The sequence below is a fragment of the Hyperoodon ampullatus genome (genome assembly GCF_949752795.1).
Source record: "Hyperoodon ampullatus genome assembly, chromosome: 19".
Lineage (NCBI taxonomy): Eukaryota > Metazoa > Chordata > Mammalia > Artiodactyla > Ziphiidae > Hyperoodon > Hyperoodon ampullatus.
In genome coordinates, this window is record NC_136932.1 from 32,673,175 (window position 1) to 32,687,020 (window position 13,846).

General features: G+C 42.8%; 1 protein-coding gene across 2 annotated transcripts in view; it reads left to right on the forward strand.

Annotated features, from left to right (window-relative positions):
• The window catches only part of PIGL (phosphatidylinositol glycan anchor biosynthesis class L), a gene marked incomplete at its 5' end in the record, with an annotated part of 51,681 nt that overhangs the window by 8,882 nt on the left and 28,953 nt on the right, over positions 1–13,846 (forward strand). For both annotated transcript variants that reach the window (XM_079725155.1, XM_079725156.1), the window contains one exon: positions 2,148–2,247. In XM_079725155.1, coding sequence (XP_079581281.1) covers positions 2,148–2,247 — 100 coding nt within the window. The remainder of the gene's footprint in view (positions 1–2,147; positions 2,248–13,846) is intronic.

Consider the following 13,846-nt stretch of genomic DNA (forward strand, 5'->3'; position numbering starts at 1 on the left):
TCGGCCTCTGAAGTTAGGAATCCCGTCACTAGTGTACGTTAGACTATTTACTTATCACCAAAGATAAGTAACCTTAAGATAAAATGGGAGAGAGGAACCTAAAATATAATGACCATCATAAAAATTGACAATTTCTATCTGACTCAAAAATTTGTGATGAGAACAGTACAAAATTAATCTATTTTCTGGAGTCTTTTGGGGGTTAGTCCTTTTATCAGATACAGTGTAATGACTGTCTCCTATCTGGGTTCAAACAGTTCAAAACTAGCCCTAGAGTAACCCCTGCCAAAGTTGAAAGGTTTCACTTGGGAGTTTCTTTCTGAGTTTTCTGGAACAGTAAGCAGAGCCACTCTCTGCTCGGGGCCTCTGGAGTGCCTGCAGTGTGTTGACACCAGGATGATACAGAGTTGAATGAGACCGTGGCTTTTCAGGTCAATGACATTTAGGAATTAATAATCAGATCACAGAGGAAAGTTCATACTTCTGAGCAGAATACTGGAAATGATTGCTTGCCAGGGAAAATAGCAGAAGGCTTCCTAGAGGGAATGGCATTTGATTTGGATGATGAGGAAGAATTATAATTCAGGAAGAAAGGAGAGGAGGAGGGGGAAGGTAAAGATAAAGCAGTCAAGGAAAGAGAAGATAAACACTGAGCAACTAACTAGGTAGATGTGTCTTATCATATAATCCTTAGGAAAGCCTTTGGAGACGGCCATCATCCCTACTGCACCGGTACAGAAACCGTGGCTCAGGAAAGTTAGGTAACTAGCACAAAGCACACGTGCAGTTATCTGCTGGAGAGTTGAATTAAGGGGGCCAGTAGCTAGACAACTGCTCATAAGAGCAATTTAAGTGGTACCAATTTAAGTGGTCACTGTATGTTATTTGTAAGGATACAGAGCAGTTACTTAACGGAACTATTCTTGGGAAGTATAGTGTATGTGTTGGGAAAATGAAGAATTCATAAGCTATTTGGGGTGCTGATGTGGTCCAGATCCCCAGGGACATGCTGGGATAGCTGGTTACTAAACTCTGAAGGAGGCTATTTTCCTGTAACACTCAGGAATAGCAGCCTCTTTAAATAAGTGCTTAACAGATATTTGAAGACTATCAATTTAAAGGGGACCAAATGACATATACCAGGACAAAACTATAATTCAAGAAGATCCATGCAACCCTATTTTCATAGCAGCACTGTTCACAATAGCCAAGACATGGAAACAACCTAAATGTCCATCGACAGATGAATGGATAAAGACAGTGTGGTTTATATATACAACGGACTAGTACTCAGCCATAAAAAAAGAATGAAATAATGCCATTTGCAGCAACATGGATGGACCTAGAGATTATCATACTAAGTGAAGTCAGTCAGAAAGAGAAAGACAAATACCATATGATATCACTTATACGTGGAATCTAAAATATGGCACAAATGACTCTATCTACAAAACAGAAACAGACTCACAGACATAGAGAACAGACTTGTGGTTGCCAAGGGGAAGGGGAGTGGGGGAGGGAAGAACTGGGAGTTTGGGATAAGCAGATGCAAACTATTATATATAGGATGGATAAACAACAAGGTCCTACTGTACAGCACAGGGAACTGTATTCAATATCCTGTGATAAACCTTAATAGAAAAGAATATTTAAAAAAGAATGTATGTATGTGTATAACTGAGTCACTTTGCTCTACAGCAGAAATTAACACAACATTGTAAATCAACTATACTTTAATTTAAAAAATAAATAAGATTAAATAATAAGAGGGCCCAAACAAATAGTATCTCCACATACCTGACTTGTTCTGAGTGGTTATAGAAGGGTCAGTCCTAAATCTGTTTAACTGCAAAGCAGGTGCTCAAAGCCTGTAGCTTGGGGCTGAAAGGTACATAGACAGGCAGGCAGATGGACAGACACAGGGAGAGACACAGAGATGGGGAAGAATTCAAAGGTGATTCTAAAGACTGCTTCTCACAGGAGTGTCTGATAGTAACCCTAGCGTTGTGTTTTCTTCAACTTTTTATCACCACCACAAAATTTTCAGGTAGCTTAAATCCTATAGGGAACAAGATGAGATAAGAATGAGTGAACCGATAGATCTCCACTGATAAAGAAATCGACAACTGTGTATTTGTCATCCTCAGGAAATTACTACAATCAAGGGGAGACTCGTAAGAAGGAACTTTTGCAGAGCTGTGGTGTTTTGGGGATTCCACCCTCCAACGTGATGATTATTGACAACAGGTAAACTTATCTTTTAACAAGTGGAAATTCATTGGCAATAAAAATGCAGTGGTACACTCAAAAGACACAAACATAATGTGGGTGGATAAGAACATCTTACTTGAGAAGTCTACAGAACATAGTTTCAGGTCTGTTTTTATTTTTATTTATTTTATTTATTTATTTTTTTTGCGGTACGCGGGCCTCTCACTGTTGTGGCCTCTCCCGTTGCGGAGCACAGGCTCCGGACGTGCAGGCTCAGCGGCCATGGCTCACAGGCCCAGCTGCTCCGCGGCATATGGGATCCTCCCGGACCGGGGCACGAACCCGTATCCCCTGCATCGGCAGGCGGACTCTCAACCACTGCGCCACCAGGGAGGCCCTCACGTCTGTTTTTGTTTTTTGTTTGTTTTGGGTTTTTTTTTTTGCGGTACGCGGGCCTCTCACTACTGTGGCCTCTCCCGTTGCGGAGCACAGGCTCCGGACGTGCAGGCTCAGCGGCCATGGCTCACGGGCCCAGCCGCCCCAGACCGGGGCACGAACCCGTGTCCCCTGCATCAGCAGGCGGACTCTCAACCACTGCACCACCAGGGAAGCCCTCACGTTTGTTTTTAAGTGACAGTGTAGTGCAAGTGAATTTTTTCAACTTCTGTTCCGATTTTGTCTTAAGATAGCTGCTTCTCTTGAATCTTTAAAAAAAAATTATTAAAAAAAATTTCAGGGACTTCCCTGGCGGTCCAGTGGTTAAGACTCTGCACTTCCATTGCAGGGGCCACGGGTTCGATCCCTGGTCAGGGAACTAAGATCCCGTATGCCGCAGCCAAAAAAAAAAGGTCAAAAGTGTAAAGAACAGTATTACGAACCCCACATGCCTGTAATCTGAGATCAGTGATTGTCAAGCCTTTGCCAAATGCTAACCCCACATAACATCTGTTGTGTGTGAAGTTGTGGTTTTTTTGCAGTTGTAACTGCAGTTGTAACTTAGCTGTTATATATATATATATATATATATTTTTTTTTTTTTTTTTTTTTTTTTGCCGTACGCGGGCTTCTCACTGTTGTGGCCTTTCCCGTTGCGGAGCACAGGCTCCGGACGCGCAGGCTCAGCGGCCATGGTTCACAGGCCCAGCCGCTCCGTGGCATGTGGGGTCTTCCCGGACCGGGGCACGAACCTGTGTCCCCTGCATCGGCAGGCGGACTCTCAACCACTGCGCCACCAGGGAAGCCCTGTTATATATTTTAAAAAAATTTTTACTGGAGTATAGTTGATTTACTCTGTTGTGTTAGTTTCAGGTGTACAGCAAAGTGACTCAGTTATACATATACATGTATCCACTCTTGTTTAGATTCTTTTCCCATATAGGCCATTACAGAGTATGGCCGTGCTCTACAGTAGGTCCTTATTAGTTATCTGTTTTATATATAGTAGTGTGTATGTGTCAATCCCAATCTCCCAATTTATCCCTCCTGTGTGTGAAGCATTTTAAAGAAAACCCAACCATCAGGTTATTCTATCCCTACGTACTTCGGGATACATCTCTTAAGAAGATAAGACTTTTTTTTCACGCAGCCATTATTATCCATCTAACAAAATTAATAGTAACAGCAATTCCTTGGTTTCTCCAACACCCAGTCCATTTTGAGCTACTCCAAGTAGCTCAAAAATGAATGTCTTTTCACAGTTGGTTTGTTCAAATCAGGATGTAAACAAAGTGCACACATTATACCTGGTTGATATTCTGCGTGTCCCTCCCCCACCCCAGCCTTGTCACTGATTGTTGAAAACCTGAGTCAGTTGTCGTACAGAAGGATTTGTCTGTCTGCTCCCTGTGGTTTTACCTAAGTAGTTCCTCTATCCTCCATATTTCTTGCAAACTGGAAATGAACGCTAACTTTCAGGGGCAAGAAGCTGCACTATGTACTCCCTGTTCCGTCATTTCAGGACATGTACTATCTGTCTCACTTTTAGTCACGCATGTGACTATCTGTCACACGTACTGTGTGCCTCACTCTTAGTGAGCTCATGTGGCAATGGCCGCCCCTTTCACTGTAAAGACCCACATCAGCCTTTCACGCGGTGCTTTCACGAATCCTTAATGAACTAGAAGTTGCAAAACGGCGACTTTCTAAATGTCTCCTGCGTTCCAAATGTGTTAGCTATATATTCTTCTATAAAGCAGAACTTTATCAACTGGGGCTATTTAGTTATCCTGATAGGAACTTTGATCCCAAAAGACAGGCTAAATGCTTAATTCTTTCCCTTTAATCGCCGTTTTCAGAATAGGAGTTGATCCCCTACATACCTCCGATGGTAACCCATTGTTTGTTTGTTTGTTTCTTGGATGGGGAGGCCACTGCTTTATTTCATTAGGAACTCCTGTGTTCATGTGTTCGGTTTTTCAGTTTAAGTCATTGTGTTCTTTGATACTCCAGTTGTCTCCTCTTTGGCCTCTTCATGTTGGCTCATGCATCCTTTTGATAAGGAATGAAGACTCTACTCTGACTTAATTTATTACAATTTCTACATATCCCAAAGATCATGCAGCTTCAGCAATATTCCCTACTTTGAAGATGCTACAGTAGGGGGTTAGTAAACTTGTTAAAAATAAATACTGCAAGAAGCCAGTTTGAAGATTCGAGGAAACCAGGTATCTTAGTCTGCTCAGGCTGCCATGGCAAAATACCGGAGACTGGGTGGCTTAAACAAGATAAGTTTTTTTTTTTTTAATATTTATTTATTTGGTGGCGCTGGGTTTTAGTTGTGGCACGTGGGCTCCTTAGTTGCAGCAGGGGGGCTCCTTAGTTGTAGCATGCAAACTCTTAGTTGCGGCATGCACACAGGATCTAATTCCCTGACCAGGGATCAAGCCTGGGACCCCTGCATTGGGAGCACAGAGTCTTAACCACTGTGCCACCAGGGAAGTCCCCAGAAATGTATTTTTTTCTCACAGCTCTGGAGGCTGGAAGTATAAGATCAAGGTGCAGCAGGGTCGATTTCTGGAGAGAGTTTGCTTCTTGGTGTGCAGATGGCCATCTCCTCACTGCTCACATGTAGCAGGGAGAGAGAAGTTTCTCTCTTCCTCTTCTTATAAGACCACCAGTCTTATAGGGTTAGGGTCCCACCATTATGACCTCACTTAACCTTAATTACCTCCTAAAGACCCCATCTCCAAATACAGTCACATTGTGGATTAGGGCTTCAACACATGAATTTTGGGAGGATACAATTCAGTCCCTAGCAGCACGCAACTTTTAGTCTTTCAGCTTCTCATTTCCTAACCCAGAAAAAGCAGAGCTTTGGAATCTTGCTTTGGGTTATTTAGATGGGTCAAAGAGAAGAATGAAGGGGAGAAAGAGAAAAAAAAAAAGTTTTATGGAGGACCTACACTCGGAATAATAATGGTAAATGTATATTAAACTGTTATTGTCAGTGCCAAAGACCATACTAAATACGTGATCTTAAAACCTTCAAAATAATCCAATTACTTCTTCCATGTTATAGATAAGAAACAGGCCTAGTGAGAGGTTGAGTCACTTGCCCGGGGTCATCCAGCTAATATGTGGTAAAGCTGGCATTCCAGCTGAGGCTCTCTGGTCATTGTGCTTTGTCAACTCCATGAAGGACTCACAATTTCACAAAGGTCATCTCATTTAATTCTTCCACTAACTGTAGAAAGATAGGTCTTTATTATCCTTTTTTAGTTTCAGACGAAGAAACTAAAGCTTAAGAGACTCATCTGAGGCCAGACATTTAACAAATGGCAGTCAGTGCTAGGATTCGAAAGCAGAAAGGAAGACAGAATTGATTCCTGACTTTCTGTGAGAAAGTAGGTCACCACTCTGTTAGCGTATTTGAAAGACCAATGTGTGTTTAAGAGAACATTTGGTTGATGTTGTGTGCTTTCTTCCATCGTTCTGAACTTCGTGGCTGGATTTCAGGGAGACCTTTAGCCAGAGGAGCTCAGTCAAGTAAACCCTTATCCGGGGACTTCACTGGTGGTGCAGTGGATAAGACTCCGTGCTTCCAATGCAGTGGGCCTGGGTTTGATCCCTGGTCAGGGAACTAGATCCCACATGCATGGCACAATTAAGAGTTTGCATGACACAACTAAGGAGCCCACGTGCTGCAACTAAGGAGCCCGCCTGCTGCAACTAAGAGCCTATGAGACTAAATAAATATTTTTTTAAAAAGTAAACCCTTGGGCTTCCCTGGTGGCGCAGTGGTTGGGAGTCCGCCTGCCGATGCAGGGGACGCGGGTTCGTGCCCTGGTCCGGGAGGATCCCGCATGCCGCGGAGCGGCTGGGCCCGTGAGCCATGGCCGCTGAGCCTGCGCGTCCGGAGCCTGTGCTCCGCAACGGGAGAGGCCGCAGCGGTGAGACGCCCGCGTACAGAAAAAAAAAAAAAAAAAAAAAAAAAAAAAGTAAACCCTTATCCAACCCCTTAAAGAGGGAAAAAAGTTCAGGTCTCAAGACGAGAAGGCATCTCAGTAATCAGACAACCAAATGGATACTTTGCATAATTTTACCTAGTTCCTTAATATCTGTGGGTTCTGCTAATTTAATGAATCATATGATATTTAACTGCATGTTATTAACAGATGCATATTAAGCGCCTGGACTGGGAAAGGCGCTGTGCTAGATGCTGAAGAAAGAGAAGAACAGTTCAAGGTCCAGGAGCCGGGTAATAGGTGTTGGCCTGACAGTCACCACTGCTGAGTTTGCAGAAACGTTCATTGTGCCAAGGTTCAGGCCTAGAAGGGGCTTAGAGACCCTCTCCAGGATACTTGGGAATTGAATGTGATTGGGAAATGCAAGCTACAGATTTAGTATTCATTTGTTGCTTTTGTGCTTCTTAATATATTAGGAAGAGTCCATAGCATTATTTCATTTACATTTCAAAACAAAACAAAAAGTAAACACACATTTCTGTACACATAGATAATTTCTAAAAGAACATATACCAGACTCGTTAGTAGAGAACGGACTTGAGGACACGGTGGGGAAGGGTAGGCTGGGATGAAGTGAGAGAGTAGCACTGACATATACACACTGCCAAATGTGAAATGGATGGCTAGTGGGAAGCTGCTGCATAGCACAGGGAGATCAGCTCGATGCTCTGTGATGACATAGAGGACTGGGATAGAGAGGGTGGGAGGGAGGCTCAAGAGGGAGGGGATATGGGGATGGATATATGTATACATATGGCTGATTCACTTGGTTGTACAGCAGAAACTAACACAACACTGTAAAGCAATTATACTCCAATAAAGATGTAAAAAAAAAAAAAAAACAGTACAAGCAGACCTCAGACATACCACAGGTTGGGGTCCAGCCCACTGCAATAAAGCGAATATCACAATAAAGCAAGTCACAGGGGCTTCCCTGGTGGCGCAGTGGTTGAGGGTCCGCCTGCCGATGCAGGGGACACAGGTTCGTGCCCCGGTCTGGGAAGATCCCACATGCCGTGGAGCGACTGGGCTCGTGAGCCATGGCCGCTGAGACTGCGCGTCCAGAGCCTGTGCTCCACAACGGGAGAGGCCACAGCAGTGAGAGGCCCACGTACCGCAAAAAAAAAAAAAAAAAAAAAGATAAAGCAAGTCACAGGAACGTTTTGGTTTCCCGGTGCATATAAAAGTTACGTCGACACTCTAGCATATTAAGTATGCAGTAGCATTATGTCTAAAAAGACAACATACACAGCTTAATTAAAAAATAGGTATCATCTGAGCCTTCAGCGAGTTGTAATAATAACATCAAAGATGATTGATCATAGATCACCATAACAAATATGATGATAATAATGAAAAAGCTTGAAATGTTACAAGAATTACTGAAATGTGACACAGAGACATGAAGAGCACAAATGCTGTTAGAAAAGTGGCGCCAATAGACCTGCTGTCACACGGTTGCCACAAACCTTCAATTTATTAAAAAATGCAGCATCTCTGAAGCGCAATAAAGTGAAGCACAATGAAACGGTTATATTGATGTATTATATTTTTTAAAGACTACTCCACTTAAGTAATAAAACATTCTTCCCTCTGTACTCAGCTTCTATCCCTACAAGTGAAGGCTAAATTAGAAATAATTCTGTGTACGTTTTGATAATATTTGATTTGATAAGTTCAAAACATAGAATAGAATTCTTGAAAAGATAATAATGCTTTTAAGCCTTTTTATAAACACTGTGCTTGTCTCATGGGCCTCATTCTGGAGGATGAGAGGGCACAGGGTCAGATAAGCTGCTCCAAAGGGCTCTGGCTGGAAATGCGGGGTTCAAGGGAGGCCTGATTGTGACAGAATAAAACAAAGCAGACCCTCCGGTTATAACCCAGGCCCATTAAAATGCTTCGGGCCCAATGACCAACTGCTGAGCAAAATTTCCGGGGTCTCAGAGCTGATGGTGGTCTGATCCCTGCTCCCGTCGTCCTGCACCTGCGACGCCACGTCACAGCTACTCCCACAACCAAAACAGGGAGGACTCCCAGCGCCCCAACCTGTGTCCTCGTATGTAAGCTGGGCCGCAAACACACCACGCTTTCCTCTGCACCCACACCCATGCATGTGCCTGGCCCTCTTCCACACACTTCCTCTCTTCCCAGCACCCCACACCCTGGCCCTCTAGCAAACACCTCTTCATCCTTCAAACCCCAGCTCAAGATTACCTTAGACTCTGCAGCACCATCCCTGATTTGCCCAGATTTTCTTAGGCACTTTGGTTATATTCTCATTGTCCTGTTCTATCTTAGCACATACACTAATTTTTTAATTTGCGCCATAAGCCCCTCTGTATCTTTTATTCCTGTATCCGCAACCTCTGTCTTAACCCTTGACACATAGTAGTTGCTCAGTTCATGATTGTTGAATAAATGAATGACTCCGCTTATACCAGAAGCTTTCTTCCTGTGGCAGCACGTAAATGTGTGGTCTCGAGAACTTAGATGATACCGAAGCATCCCAACCCCCTTCCTCACTTTTTCTTCATTTACCCAGAAATGGTGATTAGCAAACCAATTTCTGAGACTTCAGTGAAACTGTTTTCACTTTTTAATTAAGTGAAACAGTCTTGATCCCTGACTTGCATAGTTATTTTTAACCTTCTGGAAAGTCCTAAGTGAGTACTTTGGTTTGGAAGAATTTTTCTACATCTCTTGATTTTGCCATTCTATAAGCTTGGCTCCACTGTCCTAAGGGTTCAGCATCATGAAAATCTCATTCCCAGTGCTTGTCTTAACATCATTCCGGCATTAACAAGCCCAAGACTTTGACAGACTAATTTGAGCTGAACAAGGAAACAATCCAGTACCTAGTATGAAACGTAAATGAACCTGGCTTGCTAGCAGTTCCTGGAAGTCTTTGTGTTTTCCAATAAATCCACGCAAATCATACAGTGAAAGAGAAGCCACAAAGCAGAGAGTCTGGGACTGTTGGGGTCATGTTTGTAATTAAACCCCCTCTCTCTCTCTCAAGACCCAGTAAGAGCCTTCCCCCTCCAAAAACCGGAAAAGACCGTATGCCGACTGCCAAAGTAGATCTGACCAAGCATCCTCTCACTATAAGAGAGGAAAACAAAGCTCCACGCAGGCTTTCTCCAAATACACAAAGAAGTGCCTGGGCACAGGGCAAGGGCACAGCTCCAGTCCCAGTTGGCAAGAGCAGGGCGGGGCTCCTGTCCTCCCAAAGGGCGCGAAGGACAGGAATGTTTCCTAGAAAAGGAACCAGGGGAGGAGACCGAAGTGGACAGAGCTGATATGGAGCTACTGTGTGAACGTGGAAAGCCGCTTCCCTGCTACTTCAAAGGCGGGTTATTCTGGGAGCTGAAGGGAGGCTGGGTCTTTAAGTCACATGACTGGTCTTCAAGTCACATAAGTCAGTATAGAAGTAGAGTGGGACCAGGGAGGGTGGGCTTAACAAAGCATGTATTTGTGGCTGATTCTACTCCTTGAAAGAGGCTGCAAATATACCACAAAAATAGGATTCAAGATGACTGTGTATTGTGATATTCATTAGAGCACTCTTCATAATAGCAAAAAGTTGGTAGCAACCTAATTTAGCAGTAGGCAATTAATTATATAGCCACGGTCCAGAACATTAAGCCACAATTCGGAGTTTTCTCTGCACAGTTAATAACCCAGGAAGATGTTCATAATATAATGTTGAGTTTAAAAAGCAGTATATACTTTCTTTACACTTTTCTGTATTTTCCATAGTTTTGATAGTGAGCATACATTACTTGTAAACCAAAAGTTTCATTAGATTTATTTTAAAATATATTATTTCTGGGAATTCCCTGGCGGTGCAGTGGTTAGGCCATCTGAAACTTCTACTGAGTGTTATTGTCTTCAGTTGCAGCTCTTCAGATATTCTCTTTCCTTTACCGTGGAGGCACCTATATTTTTCGTGCATTTTCTTTTTTTTAATTCATTTTATTTATTTATTTTTGGCTGCGTTGGGTCTTCATTGCTGCACACGGGCTTTCTCTAGTTGCGGCGAGCGGGGGCTACTCTTTGTTGTGGTGCGAGGGCTTCACATTGCGGTGGCTTCTCTTGTTGCGGAGCATGGGCTGGCTCTAGGCACGCGGGCTTCAGTAGTTGTGACACGTGGGCTCAGTAGTTGTGGCGCACGGGCTTAGCTGCTCCGCGGCATGTGGGATCTTCCCGGACCAGGGCTCAAACCCGTGTCCCCTGCATTGGCAGGCGGATTCTTAACCACTGCGCCACCAGGGAAGCCCCTGTGTTTTTTCTTATTCGCCTTTTGGTACTCTCCTGGGGCAAGGAGACATGATGTCACAGCACCAGAAATAGCTTATCAACATGATTCTCCTTCAAAGTGTGCTTCTCCTTGACCATTATTATCTCTGGTTCTCACAGTGCTAATCAAAGAGTACTGGTGCCTCTGAGGATGGTGAGGCTTGATTTTGAGGGACTTTCAAATCCTGCTAAAAGCAGATGCAAGGTAGAGCATCTGCTGGCCAGCTGTATGCCCCTCTTTCTGGGGCAGATCTTACAGTATTAGGCGGGTATGTTTATGTTTTCTGATTTTCTGATATGGTGGGGGGTTTTTTGCTTCATCAAAGTCGATGCTCTATAACTGTTATTCCTTTTGTTGTTTTCGATGGAGTTTGAGGGAAGAGAGTGAAGTGGAAATGTTACTGGCACTGTAAGTGGAAGTCCATATTTCCACTTAAACGGAGTCCTGCTAGCAGTTGAAGGGAGAATGAGTAAGAGGAAATCAAGACCAGAGAAAAGAAAATGAGGGAAGTACAGTATGACGGAAAGAGCTCTGGTCCAGGGGTCATGAAATGGGGCTTCAGGTTGTAGCTCTACCACAAACTGGCTGTGTTCCCTTTGGCAAATAATGTCCCCTCTCTGGGCTTCTCTTTTCTTATACGTACAATGACTGGATGAGATGGCGACTTTACCTCAAGCGCCTAGATCTTATCCAGAGCAGAGCAGGACATGTTTAGATATGGTTGTTCTTCTACAAATGGAGGTTTATGTGCTCACCTTGGCAATATAGCTGACATACTTTTAAGTGCTTTCCATTTTACTAAGCACTTGTACATTTCACGACATCCACGGTAGACTGTGTCCATTGTGACATGCTGGGGTCCTTGCATCAGAAAGCTGAATAGGGATGTAACAAACTAAACAGCAGACCTTTTAATAACCAAAGACCATAGATTGGGTGGCTCACAAACAGCAGAAATTTATGTCTCACAGTTCTGGAGGCTGAGAAGTCCCAGATCAGAGTGTCAGCAGATTTGGTGTCTGGTGAGGGCCTGTTTACTGGTTCACAGATGGCTCTCTTCTTGCTGTGTCCTCTCCTGGCAAAAGAGGCAAGGGAGCTCTCCGGGGTCTCTATTATAAGGACACTAATCCCATGCATGAGGGCTCTGCCCTCATGACCTCATCACCTCCCAAAGGCCCCACCTCCAAATACCATCACATTGGGGAAACAGGTTTCAACATACGAATTTTGAGGGGACACAAATATTCAGTCTATAGCATCTCCAAAAATTGTACTAGGAACCAAAAACTTTGGATAAGAGGCAACTAATTCTCTACCATACAAGTCTTACAGACAAAGAGCTTATAGACAAAGAGTGTTAGGATCCAGAAGAAAGGTTATTGGGTCAGTTTTTCAGATTATTTCTCCATAACACCAAGTTCCAAGAAATAATTCTTAGTCATTTGTGGGATGTTCCAGAGAGCCCTTGGGATAAGAAAAATTGCAGCTGCCTGTATGTGTTGCAATTTAAGACGATGTGGTAGTACTTTGGCAAAACTGTCATGGTGAGATAGACCTAGTTCTGCAAGACTGAGCCACAGCTTAACTAGCCAGTTTCTGTACTGGAAGGATTTATAGGATTTATTCTTTTTTAGGTTTTCTTTTTCTTTCTTTTTTTTAATAATACTGTTACCCTCATATATACAGTCAATTGGTTTTCAACAGGGCTGCTAAGACAGTTCAATGGGGCAACAATACTCTTTTCCACAAATGGATATCCACATATGAAAGAACAAACTTGGACCCCTTCCCTACACTAAACCCAAAAATTAGCTCAAAAAGACCTAAATGTAAGAGCTAAAACTATAAAACTCTTGAAAGAAAACACAGGAGCAAATCTTCATGAGCCTGGGTTAGGCAAAGCCCTCTTAGATATGACACCAAAAGCATATACAACCAACAAAAGAAAAAATAGACTTCATCATCAAAATTAAAAACTTTACTGCCTGATGCATACTATCAAGAGAGTGAAAAGACAACTCACAGAATGAGAGAAAATATTTGCAAATCATATATCTGATAAGGGATTAATATCCAGATATAGATAGATAGGTAGATAGATATAAATGTAATATACCTTATATACTATATATAGTATAGTATACATAACAGATAAAATGATATATAAAGGACTTGAATAGCTATTTCTCCAAAGAAGATATACAAATGGCCAATAAGCATAGGAAAAGATGTTCAACATCATTAGTCATTACAGGAATAGAAATCAAAACCACTGTGGGACACTACTTCACACCGACTAGGCTGACCATTTTTTTAAAATAAAATTAAAAGGGAAATACCAAGTGTAGGCCAGGATTCAGAGAAATTGGAATCCTCATGCACTGGTGGGTTTGTAAAATAGTTCAGTCGTCATGTAAAACAGTTTGGCAGTTCCTCAAAAACTTAAATACAGAATTACCATTACCCAGCAATTCTATTCCAAAGTAAAGACCTAAAAGAATTGAAAACAGACATTCAAACAAAAACGTGTACATGAATGTTCATAGCAGCACTGTACACAGTAGTCAAAAGTTAGAAACAACTCAAATTCCCATCAGCTGATGAATGGGCAAACAAAATGTGGTCTATCCACACAGTGGAATATTATTCAACCGCAAAAAGGAGTGAAGTACTGATACATGCTACAGTGTGGATGAACCTAAAAAGAAGCCAGATAACAAACAGCCACATAGTGTATGAGTCCGTTTATCCGAAACACCCAGAACAGGCAAATCCATGGAGACAGAAAGTAGATTAGTGGCTGCCAGGAGTGGGGAGGAGAGGGGAGTGTGGAGGGACTCATAATGGGGTTTATTTTTTTGAGGTGATG